Source organism: Arachis stenosperma, chromosome 2 (assembly GCF_014773155.1).
Source record: "Arachis stenosperma cultivar V10309 chromosome 2, arast.V10309.gnm1.PFL2, whole genome shotgun sequence".
Taxonomy (NCBI): domain Eukaryota; kingdom Viridiplantae; phylum Streptophyta; class Magnoliopsida; order Fabales; family Fabaceae; genus Arachis; species Arachis stenosperma.
This window is the reverse complement of record NC_080378.1, coordinates 116,068,565-116,082,306: the sequence shown is the minus strand read 5'-3', so window position 1 is coordinate 116,082,306 and position 13,742 is coordinate 116,068,565. Positions and strand designations below refer to the sequence as shown.

At 31.2% G+C, this 13,742-nt stretch overlaps 1 protein-coding gene across 1 annotated transcript; it reads left to right on the top strand.

Moving 5' to 3' along the window:
* Nucleotides 1-5,309: 5,309 nt before the first annotated feature.
* LOC130963535 (aspartic proteinase nepenthesin-2-like) lies at nucleotides 5,310-6,656 on the top strand. Its single transcript, XM_057889637.1, has one exon. The coding sequence runs from the start codon at nucleotides 5,310-5,312 to the stop codon at nucleotides 6,654-6,656; it is 1,347 nt and encodes a 448-aa protein (XP_057745620.1).
* Nucleotides 6,657-13,742: the final 7,086 nt, after the last annotated feature.

Here is a 13,742-nt window from a genome sequence, read left to right as displayed (position 1 = left end):
TTTAAATATCTAAATAACACCAGTCTTCATTCCTTTTTTTCACAATTGTGGTAGGAATTTCTATTCAATCCTTTCCACTCATGTAATTAAAGATGAAGATAGATGGATGCAATTTTATTCTATCACACCCTTGAATTATATATATATATATATATATCTTTAGTAGAATTTTATCTTTTAAGTGGATATTATCAATGAGCTATAATTTAAATATTCAAATAGTATAATTTTTTTTGTTTAAAAATTTTAAATATAAGTCTCACTCCTAACTTAAAAAAAAACATTACCTACATGCTATCATGCTAATCTCTTTGATGAACAAGCTAATACCACAACTTAAATAAAGTTATCTTAAATCCAATGAATATGAACAAGTAAAAATTATTTTTTACCTTTTATTTTTTACTTTTTTACTTTTTAGTACTATCATTACACATCACATAAGAGACTAAAATGATGTAGATATATAACTAACATGATGACTATCATTCAAAAATAAAAAATTTAACATTTGGTCTCCTCAATTGACCATACCATTTACAATTAAGAATAACCTAGGGAATTTTTTTGATATTTTTCTTTCTTTTTTTTCCCCTTTTTTTCGCACGAATCACAAGCCTACCTGTAGTATGCTTTTTCACAGACTTATGGATATATAAATCATTATAACTTTTGTACATACGAATTACCGGCGGATTAATAGAGTATGCAGATATAAATTACAACAAATATTTTATATATATTAATTTATACATTTTTTAATTAAATAATTAACTACTAAAATAATTAAATATATCATAATAAAATAATTGATCAAATAATATATAATAAATATATAATCAAACTTGTTTATTCTAATATAATAAATTATTGTATGAGATAGATGTCAAATATTCATTAATAGCATGATTAAATAAATTATTATATTTTATACTCCTTCAGTAAGTATTGACTATATTGGCCAAAAAATTATTGGTCATCTAACATAACTCAATAATCCATGGACATTAGATGAATTCAGCTACCAAATCAGCTGGTTACCACGTTTTTTTTTTTTCTTACGTTTATAATTCACACATTATTTTACACATCTTTTCAATAAGGCGATCAACTATTAGATAAAATAACCAAAGTTTCATAAAAAAAAATAATCAAAGTGTTTTAGATTTGAATAGTCAAGTTTTTCAAACACACCAAATAACAAATGTTACTGTATTTCTATACTTTTATTTGCATTATGTTTATAAATATAAATCTAGTTTAATTGTATTATTTATGAAGTTTGATTATAACTATGATCAAGTTTGATTATATCACTTATAAAGTTTGATTATAAGCGTAAATATGCAACTAATTAGTGATTATGTTTTTATTTATATGATATGATTAACAAAAATAAAAACAAGTTTTGCTAGTATAAGTCATCGTGTTTTTATGATATTTCTTAAGGTTATCACTAGTGAAATAAATTTTAAATTTTAATATTATAAAAATAAAGTATTAATCTAAAGTTAGCTAATCTCAATAAAAAATATTGATTTTTTAAATGTTTTTCTTTAATAAAATTTTAAATATAAGTATTATAATTACTATTTTATTGTGGGTCATGAATAGTGAATTAGTGATAGACGGTGGTCCCAGAGGGAGTTCAATATAAGCAAATGAGCTAATAATGATTTTTTATTTTTTATTTTTATTGTTGTATAATCAATCTAAGCTTTAATTGGCATAATTTGAATATCCCACATTAAGTAATTCGAATATCAGGATGTCTAAGGGTGTGTTTGGCAAACACGTTGGTGAAGAAAGAAGTGCGTTTGAGCTTCTTGAAAGTTTCACTTTTATGTTTGGCAATTTTTTCTTTTTAAACGCAGAAACGATTCTGCCTCTAAACCCACGTTGAGAAGAAGCTAAAATTTGTAGCTTCTGCGTTTCACGTTCATGGTTGTTGATTACCTTTAAAAAATTAAGTGAGAAAATTTTTTCTTTTTTACCAACCTTACCCTTTATTTTCTTCTATAAGAAGGATACCAATAACTATAAGTTTCACTGTGTAATTCTTTCTACTTTTTCATAGTTCTTTCTTCCATTTTTTTTTCATTAAAATCATTCAGATTTATTTCAATCACTAGTAAATTGAATATTTTAATTTTTTATTATTTTTAGTACTCATTTTCATATTTTAATTTTTAGTGTTATGATTTATGATGTTATGTTTTTATATGAGTTTTTTTTATCATTTTCTATACTATTTTTTATATGTATATTTTTTATGAATTTTTTATTTTTGTTTGATTTTATTTATATGATTTTTTATTTATTTTATTGTATTTTTTTATTCATATGACAAATATTGTTAATTTTTTTATTTGTTATAGTGCTATAATTTTTCAGATATTTTATTAATTTTTATGATTTTTTATTATTTTTTGTTCATATGAATTTTTTTTCTATCTTTTACTACATTGTATTTATATTATGTATGAAATTTTTTATTTATTTTATTCATATGTATTTTATTTAGTTTTTATTGTATTTTTTGTTCATATGATATATGTGGTTGATTTTATGAAATTTTTATTATTTTTTTATCTGTATGATTTTTTTCTATTTTTTGATGTACTCTATCTTTGTTTTATATTAATTTTTTATTTTTATTTTAACTTTGTAAAATTTGTAATTGTAATTAATATATATTACGTTTATTATCCAAATTTTGTATAATATAAACTATGATCCTATAAAAAAAGATAAAATAAATAAAAAATTAATTATAAGTAACAATAGAGCCATAAATAATGAAAATTTATAGTTCAAAATAATACTAAATTAAAGAGTACGGGTAATATTAGAAAAAGTATAGAATATTTTTTTTGTTTAACATTATAAAATTTATAGTACTCTCTTTCATATTTTTTTATTATATTTATTTATTTATATAATAAATATTTTTTATATTATTTTTGTTAGATTCTGTTTTTGCATGTATATAAAAAAATAAATTGATGTCTCTTTTAGTAATTTTTCATCTAAAAGTGATTTTGAGTAGTATAATCCAAACAACATTTATTTTGCTATAATCAATTTTGATACAAATATTGCCAAACATAAATCACGTTAACACAAACTTAATTTTCATCAAAATCAATTTTGTAAAATCAATTTTATAAAAATTCACTTTTGCAAACTGAAATCCAAACACACACTAAATAGGTAAGACTCAAGAGCGAAGGTTGCCTTGTTTTAACTTTAGCGTGTTTTGTGATTGAAAATGCATGTTATCATACTTGACAATTAAACTTATAATTTGGCATCAATTTTGCAATAGTAGTATTCATAATCAGCAAAAAAAAAGGTTAAATGTCGCATTATCAGTTTCTGAACTTTTGTCCTCACCATTAATTAAACGTTTTTCATTTTTTGTGTTGTAGTGTAATAGTATTTTTTAACAATATAAAAATTTGGTGTATTTTTATTTTGTATGGATATTACAAATATGAGGATTAAATTTGTGGTTTTTATTTTATTTTTTTAAGTTTATAAATATGAGGGTCAAATTTTTCAGATTTGTTATTTTTGAATTTAAAATTTTTTAAATATATAAATTTGAAGGTTAGATTTATATTTTAACACTGAAATTTTTTTCAAATATGCAAACAGGACCTTCTGATTTGTTTTACATTACTGAAAAAATTTTTATTTCATCATAAATCAGATCATTGAATTTATGTAATGTGAAAATCTGAGAGTCCAATTTATTATTTAAAATAATAAAATAAAATAAAATTCATATAAAAAAAACACATCATTTAACCATGATACTGAATTGCACACAATTTTTTTTCATTACTGAAAGAATTAGCCTTAATTAAAGCACTTGTAATTGATATTCATTCATGATTGAATTAATAGGCAACCTGATATGATACCGTGATGTTACTTGTGTGCCTATAATTAAACACATATTTTTAAATATTTAAATAACATCAGTCCTCATTCCTTTTTTTTCTACAATTGTAGGAACTTGTTAATATTTATTTGCTTTGTAATTCCTTTTAGAATATACGTGACATAATTTATTGCATTTTCCTGTTAGAGAAAAAGAAAAAGGAAAGGGAAAAGGAGAACATAATATAAGTTAATCGAATTTTTAAGCCTCGCTCCCAATATAAAGGTTTATGAAATTAAAATAATCCCGCCCTTAGTTTTACTCAAACTTGACATTCAATTAATAAATAATGAACGTAAATATTACGAACAAGCTTCATTTCAAAAATAAAAGTATAAAACAGAAGAGATGATATTAAATAAAAATTACTAAACATTTAGTGTTGCCGTTGTACAAGCTTTTCTGTTTTTGGTCAAGCTTTTTGTACAATCTCGTTTTTTTTTTACTCAAAAGTTTAGGTAACTGTAAGCTAGCTAGACTTGGATCAACGAATTAAGGCCATGGTTCCAACCCTACCATCTAAAATAGGGGCATAGAAAACACACTATTTCTCTGCCTCACAAATAAAAAATATTCTTGCTAGATAAGAACCACAATAATCCTTTGCATACTGAAAGACTCATATTTAATATGGCACATTAGATGTTGGACTTTGGCCACTGTAGCTTTTATTTTTACCACTGTTATTCTATGAATTTAATGAGAGTAGCAAAGTTAGAATAGTGGAGAGAAAAATTGAATGGAATTGGATTAAAAGCCTAATTTGATATCCACATGCATCATCAAGCCTATTTATAATTAATAATAAAAGCTTTTATTGATTGTTGTATGACTAATCTAAGCTTTAATTAGCATGTTACATACATTTCCTTGACTATACACTTATATAGTGGAGGTAAGACATTGATAATAAATTTTGGATGTTAAACATTAAATAATTCCAAGATTAAGATACCTAAATAGCTAATAAAAAGTTATCTTAGCTTGTTTTAATTTTAGTGTTTGGTGATTGGAAATGTCATGTCATCATACTTCATGTTAATACGGTACAATATTTTTTAATCCATGTTAATTAATTTAAATATCTGCACTATTGTTTTCTGATTAATTTTGCAATAATAGTATTCAAGAATTAGCAAAAAATTGGTTAAATGTCAAATCAATTTCTAATTTCCATCCTCACCACCATTAATAGTAAAGTCATCATGTAAAACTAAGGAATAGAAACAGAATATTTTCTTTGTCTCACACAAGTTTTCACTCTCTTCTCCTACATATATATATATATATATATATATATATATATATATATATGTGTAGTGTGGTTATTATAAACGCAGAACAATACACACATTTGATCATGGCACCGTTAGTGAAGATGATGATCTTGACCTTCTTCCTTATAGCTTTGTCGTCAAAGTTATCACCCCTCCAACGCCACAACCTTCCTCCTCCAAGTGATGGCTTGTCCCTCGAGCTCATCCCACCCCATTCCCCAAAATCTCCATTTTACAACAAGACCCATCATTCCTCCCTAGGCATAGTAAATCCCCTCATCTCCCCTTCCAAACAAGACGGCATGTTAATTAGCGTTGGTATTGGCACCGGGGACGATGGTACTGCCCCTTACAAATCTTACCTTTTGAGGCTGGACACTGGAACCGACCTAACATGGATCCAGTGTGAGGAGTGTAACATTGAAGATGAAAACCACAGGTGCTATAGCCAAAGAGGTGAACCATTCCCAAACAGCAAGTCAAGAAGCTACCGACCTGTGCCTAAAAGCCATCCCTTCTGCCTTCCGGGAGACTACGACGAGGAAAGAGGCCGTTGCACATATTCGATCCAGAACTTTGAATATGGCCTCAACAGCTCAGGCGTGCTTGCCGCTGATACGTTCACATTCCCCTCACCATCGGGTACTGCGCGGGTGAACAATATTGGCTTTGGGTGTGGCTATAAGAACTATAACCCAAGCGCCAGTGATGATTATGAAGTAACAGGGGTTTTTGGCATGAGCCGTGGGTTTCGTTCTTTTCTAAGGCAATATCAATATGAGAGGTTTTCTTATTGCCTGGCTCCCTATGTGAAAAACGAAAACCCTCCCCAAACCTACCTGAGGTTTGGCTCAGAAGTGAGGCCGCCGCCAACATACTTCCAGACGCTGGATCTTCTCATGCTTGGGTCAAACAAATATTACTATTATGTGGAGTTGGAAGATCTCGGGGTAAACAGCCAGAGGCTTCGGATTGATCGGACCAAGTTTGGAAATCAGCCGTTACTTCTTGACACTGGCTTTCCCGGTTCATATTTTCTGAACGCTGTCCATGAAGAACTTGTGGGTAAACTAGATAGCATTTTGATTACTGCAGCTGGGGAGTTCAGTAAGATTATCCGTGATGACAGCAGCATTTGCTATAAGAGAATGAGGAAGCCACCACAAGGATTTACTCCCAACATACCAAGTGTCAATTACTTTTTCAAGGGAGGTGCTCATCTCGATTTGCCTCCTCAGAATGTTTTTGAAAGGTTGGAAGTAACTGAAAGTTCGACAGAGAGAGTCAGAGAATGGTTCTGTTTGAACATTTTCTCAAGCCAGATCAAACACATCTTAGGTGCCTACCAACAAGCTGACTTCAAGTTTATTTTTAGTATCAGAACAAACAAGGTGCGGTTTGGTCCAGAGAATTGTGCTCTTAACAGTTAGCGCCCACTTGTGTCAACAAAATAAATGGTTTCTATAAACCCAATCACAGCATTGCATTATGTAGGATATTCATATAAACCTTTAGTCAACTCCTGATTTACTTCTTAAGTTTGTCTAGTTTTCATCATCAAAAAGACTATATCAGTGTGTTATCAACTCAAGTAATTAATTGCTTCTTGTGGTTACATTATTTAAAATGGTTTTTGTTTGTTTGTCTTTAATGTTCAATTAAAAAAAAATCCAATTTAGATACACTTTTATTTTTTATTAACCTCAACATATGATCTTTCGATCTTTTCTTTGAACATTATGACTTAATCTTTTATGCTACAAAAAATTAAGGTATAATTTTCAATAAGTACACTATATTATTACATACTATCAGTATTTTGTTATAGAGATTTAACAAAATTAATATTAAGATTAAAACTATATAAACCATCAATTAAAGTACAATGTTCATATTTATTAATCGCTAAATGGACTTGTCAATAATATCTTATTGAAAATATTAGTAACTTTAGCCATAAAATTCTTTGTATTGTCTATCGGCATCAATCATCATCACGTTCCTACTAAGGTTGAGCACGAGTCGAATTGGTTTGGATTTATGGTAAAATTAGAATCGAACCAATTGAATTATAATTAGTTCAATTTGATTCGAATTTACGTTTTTTTATATATGTATCCGAATCGAACCAAATCGATTAAGAATGGATTGATTCGATTCGGGTAATTGGATACCCGATCAAACAAAAATTCATAAAAAAAAAAACAAAATTTTTATCTTAAAAATTTTCAAGTACAATAAACATGTAAAATCAATAAAAATAATCCAAACATATTAAATATCAAATACATTAAAACCTAAACACATTAAATACAGTGGAAGTGGTTGCACTTAAAGAAAAAGTACTTCCAACAACAGAATTACTTACAGATAAGGTGAGGTTTGAGAAAGTTCTATTAGGGTTTACTTAGGGTGAGAAAACTGCTACTAGTGTTAGAGTTACTGGGTGAGAAACTCAAAATCATTAAGAGGCATATATATATATTTTAAATTTTTATTTTTTACTTAATTAATATATGATCGGATTCACGGGTTGGTTTGAATTTTGCACCCCCAAAATCGTTATCCGAATTAATTACTAGAGAAAGACATAAGTTTAGTTCAGATCGGATTTGATTATCCATTAGTTCCAAGATCAACTTAATTGGTTCGCTTCGAATTTAAATGAATAATTGAAATATCGAATATCCGCTACCCATACTCACCCCTAGTTCCTATTTTTTCAACACTCTCATAAAGAGATTTTGAGGTCTTTCGTGTTTTTGTTTTTCTTTTCACAATTATATGTTAAGTAAGATAATTCATCAATTAGAAAGTTCAATCATATATCCCTATACGCACAAAAAAATTATTACTAAATCAATCATATATATTTATAAATAAGTATATGTATTATTTAATTCAATTATCGATCAATTTTTCATAGATATAATATTAATTTTTTTTTCGTTGATAAATTTATTAGCATTATAAACATTTGTGATACAAATAATAATTTATTCTTAAGCTTAATCCGTTACGCATTTTATTTTATTAGTTATGATTTAAATATTACAATTCCTATCATATATGAGTTATTTATCTGATACTTTAAGTAATTCAAAGTCCTTCTCTTTATAAAAAATATGTTGCTTTGTGTTTCTTTATCTAAAAAATATGCCCTTTCGTTTATGCTTAGTAAAACATGGATTTTTCATATTCTATCTGAACCAATTACTTTTAACTTAGTAAATAATCAAATTTAATAGGATTAGATTTCATTTGACTTGTTTTATTTAGTGGTTGGATAAAGTTTCAAATAATTTTAAATTTGAAGCAGTTGGAGATAGAAATAAAAATTGTTATTATTTGTATTTAATTTTCGGGTTTGTTATATTTAGTGATAGATTTAGTGGTTTTTGATAAAAAAAAATTCATTAATAAAATAAAACAAAAATTGAGTTTCAACAATATGCTATTTGAAATAACAATGCATAGTGTTTTTTCATAAACCAAAAATTGGTTCTTGGAAAATGATACTTTGAATAAATTAAATTTAGCCATTATTCAATTAAACAAGTATATGTATTTAGTGGTTGATTCACTTGATTGGATTCTTTTTTATCATTTGAAATATTTAATTGAAAAGGAGCCATCTAATATTTTAGAACAAAACGATAGAAGTAGTAGAAATTATTGGCAGATCTTTCAAGTGCTACAAAAAGTAGAATGATATTGATCTCTTTAGTTGTGTGGATCACTACAAGAGAGGCAGAGAATTGCGGCGGTTTTTGGCGTGATTAGCAGTGATTTTAAACTGTCGCAAAAACCAATTCCGACGGTTAAGTAAACCGTCCTGGATAGTGGTGCGGACAATTGTTTTAGTGGCGATTTCCAGCAACCGTTTCTATAACCGCCACTGTTTCACTATTTTGCGGCAGATAATTTGGAGGCGGCTTAATTAAAACCGCCGCTATATATGACTAATATCATTAACTCTCTGTTTAGCAGCGGATGAATAACTGCCGCTATTTGAAGTGTTTTTCCAGCGATTTTTAATATGCCGCAACGATGGGCAGCAGTGGCGCACGGTGGAGCAGCGACGTCAGGGTTTTACACACTACCATTTGAATTCATGGGTTTCTGTAGCTGTGGGGGAATTGTTGGTTATAAGATAAAAAAATAGATTATTAGCGGTTCTTCATGCAGTAGCCGCTAATCAATCAGATGTTGCGGCACATGGATGTCAATTGATGTTATCTCTGATATCTGCGGCAGTTGGATTAGCGGCCGATAATTTTTTGCCGGTATCCTTCGTGTCCCTTGTAGTGGATGATAATGCTAATATAATTAAGATTAATTTTGTCTCTAATATTTGATTTTCTTTTATGTTTTCTGTCTTTTCTTTTCTAGTTGCTCTAGTTAGTTCTTCACTTCAAACGGTTGTATTGAGCTCCTTTTGTTAAAAAACAAAAAGTACATGTATTTAGTGTAGTGTTTGTTATTTCTATGTTTGAAGAATAGACCAAAAACCACCTTATAATTATTACTAGGGTATGAACACGAAAATGCGATACGTAAAATACTTAATGTAATCGTAACAACTAATAGGAAGGGCTAAGATTAATATGGCTTATTTGTACAATGTGTACAATGGGCTATATGAGTTACAAAATGAACATCACTCATAATATTCAGAATAATCATCCGTGTAGTAGGGATAATAAACGTCTCATGTCATAAAATCAATCATCCCAAAAGCTTAAACTGATTTTGGGAAAAGGATCTAGAGCTCTGATACCATGTCATGATATCACTCATCCTAGAAACTTACGCTGATGGAAAAAGGTAACACTAATGATTATATCTCTAATACTCCCTAAATCTCTATTGTACGCATTGTACAAATATTCCATTAGCTCCCTATACTACATAAGGGAATTGATTGCATAAGGGCATTTGAAACACATCAGTTAAACCATACTAACAACATATGGGAAGAAATACATTACCTGATAATATAGTATTAACATATATTTCTGAAACAGTAATAATGTGTATTAAGCAAATAACAACTTTGGCATTTAAACAAAAAAAATTACATCGCAATGTACTAACTATACAAAAAATCCTTTCCCGATTAGCATCAGCAAAATGACAAAAAAATTCACTAAAAGTCCACCACCTACCCTTTGTATGTCAACCTGAATTTCAAATGGAAAGGTTGATAAATAATTAGAATAATCAGAATAATTTTCACAGATGAAACTTACTGTTCACACATGAAAATAATTAGAATAATTTTCACATTAAAAAATAGTTGACATATCAATATATATTATGTCATTTGGCCAATTGTACGATACTATTTAACAGGATTTCAACTAATATATATTAAAATGATGCGAATTACCTTTAACTAATAATATAAATACTAAAATGATATGCAAAGAAGATAATTAAGATATTTATATATTATTATATATGTTCAAAAATTTAGTCAAATACATAAAAAAAATGTTAACTAAATCTTATTTTATACTATTAGCATTTTAACTTCGATAAATCAAGTTTAATCCCAATCAATTGTGATCAGCAGTGGACTGATAACATGTGCAGTTTATTGGGATGTAAAGAGGCGAACTTTTCAGTTAGATATCTTAGCATTTTTCTAGGAGCGAACCCAAGGCTGGTCAAGACATGAAAACCGATAATTGACAAGGTTGAGGAAAAGCTCAGTTTGTGGAAGGTAAAGGTGCTAAATAAAGCGGGTAAGTTAGTCCTTATAAAGTCTGTACTGAATAGCTTGCCAGTGTACTACCTGAATTTGTACAAGATGCCGAGGACTGTGGCAGAAAAGTTGATATCGCTACAGAGAATATTCCTATGGAGTAAGGAGAAAGGTAGGAATGGTATAGCTCTAGTTAAGTGGGAAGTGGTTCAGGCCCCTAAAAAGGAGGGTGGATTGGGGGTAGGTGATGTAGTTATTAGAAACGCTGCTCTACTCTTCAAGTGGTGGTGGCATTTTTCAAAGGAGGAGTATCCATTATGGAAGAATGTTATATGCTCCTATTATAACTTGAATCCCAATATGATGTTATCAGCTCAGCCACTACCTACTAGTGGGAAACCATGGAAGGATATATGTCAGTTGCAGCTGAAGGATAACAATATAAGAGACAAGATGATTGCAGGTTTGTATATGGAGGTGGGTGATGGTAGGAGGACTCGATTCTGAAAAGATGTCTGGTTACAAGGTGGGTCGCTCAAGATGAGATTTTCGAGACTTTTCTCTGTTTCAAATCAGAAAGGATCTGTAATAGGGGATTGTGGACTTTGGGATGGGTCAGAGTGGATTTGGAACTTCTAGTGGAGGTGAGACTTATATCAATGGGAGTTAGAATTAGTCGAGACTTTGCATGAGTGCTTAAGACCTGTTAAATTAGCATGTACTAAGCAAGACATAGTAGTTTGGAAGTTTGACAAGGAAGGGATTTTTTCAACTAACTCTTTTGTACAGGTGGTGCAGTCAGATACTCTTCCGGAGGATATCACCAGCTATAGCTTCACCAAAACTATATGGAAAGGTTTGGTGCCACCACGAGTGGAGTTATTTATTTGGTTTGTTTTGATAGGAAGAGTGAACACTAAAGAAAGACTACTTAGATTTGGAATAATTAGTCACGGAGATAACATATGTGTGTTATGTAAAAGAGATGTTGAATATATTCACCACTTGTTTCTAGGTTGTGAGTTTACTTGGCAGGTGTGGTGTCGATGACTGTCTGATTTCGGGAGAGCGTGGTCTATTCCAGGCTCACTAAAAGAACATTTTGAGAGTTGGACAGGCATTGTAAACAGAAAAGAGGAGCAGAACAAGTGGATGATATGCTTCTTTGCGGTTATTTGGCATGTCTGCCTAGAGAGGAACATTCGGATTTTTAACTCCAAAGAAGGTGGTCCAGAAGAGGTGTTTCAAAGTTCTTTGACGAGTTATAGAGAGTGGAGTAGTGTTGATCCCTTTTGTTGTTGATGGCACTGTCGGAGATGACATCAGGAATAGTTTAATTGCTTTAGTTTTTCTTCCATTTTGATCATGACTACATTTCGCTGTCTAACGCTCCACTATACTGTGTTGAGCCCTCTTGTTAAAAAAAAAGTTCTCGCTTGGACTTTTAGTCGCCAGAACGCCGCCTCGCTACTATTACATTGCGCCACGAACGTTGCCACTGAAGAGAGCTCTCGTGCGAATGCCGTAGAATTAATTTAATACTTGAAATATAATCAAATTTCTTTTAAATTCTTAAAAATTGTATGGTTTATAAACCAGAAATTATACTTAACATTTTAACATAATTAATTAAATAAAAAATTAACGGTTAATTAAATTAAAAAAATTGAATTACTAAAAAATTAAAATTTAATTACCTAGAATTTGGCATCATGAATGGAGTAATTGCTGTGCATCTCGTAATCCCGGTGAAAGCGAAACGTATCAAGCATTAACTAATGATAATCATGGTATGCATGATTTGGGGGGAAGAGCCGTTATGCTCTATGCGGAAGGTTCGGAAAAAATAGCCACTTGTGAACTAATTGGGCTGAGAAGGGAGCCCACAAATGCAACACCAAAGAGGCCATGCGGAGAAATGAATTGGGCCATATGCAACAACATACAGCATGGGGGCAAGCAGGAAATATTGGGCCTAGCAACTAAGGAAAAATCGGGTACGGGTCAGCGGGCCGTGGGGGATCAATCAAGTCGGACACCACTGGGAGCTGTGGATCGTGATTCTCCAGATCTGGCTGGCATGGGAGAAAAATACGGCACCCTTGGAGATGTTCCAATCGCTGGAAGGCGGGAAGTGATCGAAGGGGAAGGCCGTGGAGGGGTTGGACTCGGCATGAACTGGGGGGGCAGATGCTGTGTGCAGGGAACGTCTGCCTCCAAACAAGCGTGACCAGTGCTGTTGAGGATGCGGGGAGTGACGTCGGCGGTGGGGAGGAGATTCCTTCAGCGGCGGTCAACCACAGTCTGTGTGGTGCTTCAGCTCATCAGGTGGCAGGGGGAGAACGCAGTGACAAACTCCCTAAGGTCAGCAGGGGTGGAGGTGCGATATTGGTTGGTGAAACCGAAGGGATGCACGGGAAGCATGGCGCCAGAGCAAGGAACGTTCCCTGGAGTGAACGAAGGCCGGGTACACCTCAATCCTGTGTGCAAACCGGTAGAATGCTCTGCAGTTAGATTGAAGACGGCATTGGAGAGATTGAACCGGGCCAAGAGGAAAAGGGGAATGATGAGGAAGCAAGCGACAATGAGCAAACCGATGTGGAAGAGCAACTAGTAGAAAATAAAAAGACGTGGGAGCTGGCACACGAATTAGGAGCGAGATTATACAACGAAGAAGATGACATTATGGCAATTCTACAAGCACAGAACGAAGAAAGAGCTCGCAAAAGAAAAATGGCAAAGTAGAGAGCGAAAATGAGACGGTGCAGACCCAACATGCAAAACAGGTATGTAAAATAATTTTAAA

Bases quoted from the DNA above. Each gene is read 5' to 3' on its own strand.
- LOC130963535 (XM_057889637.1), top strand. From the start codon at position 5,310: ATGGCACCGTTAGTGAAGATGATGATCTTGACCTTCTTCCTTATAGCT.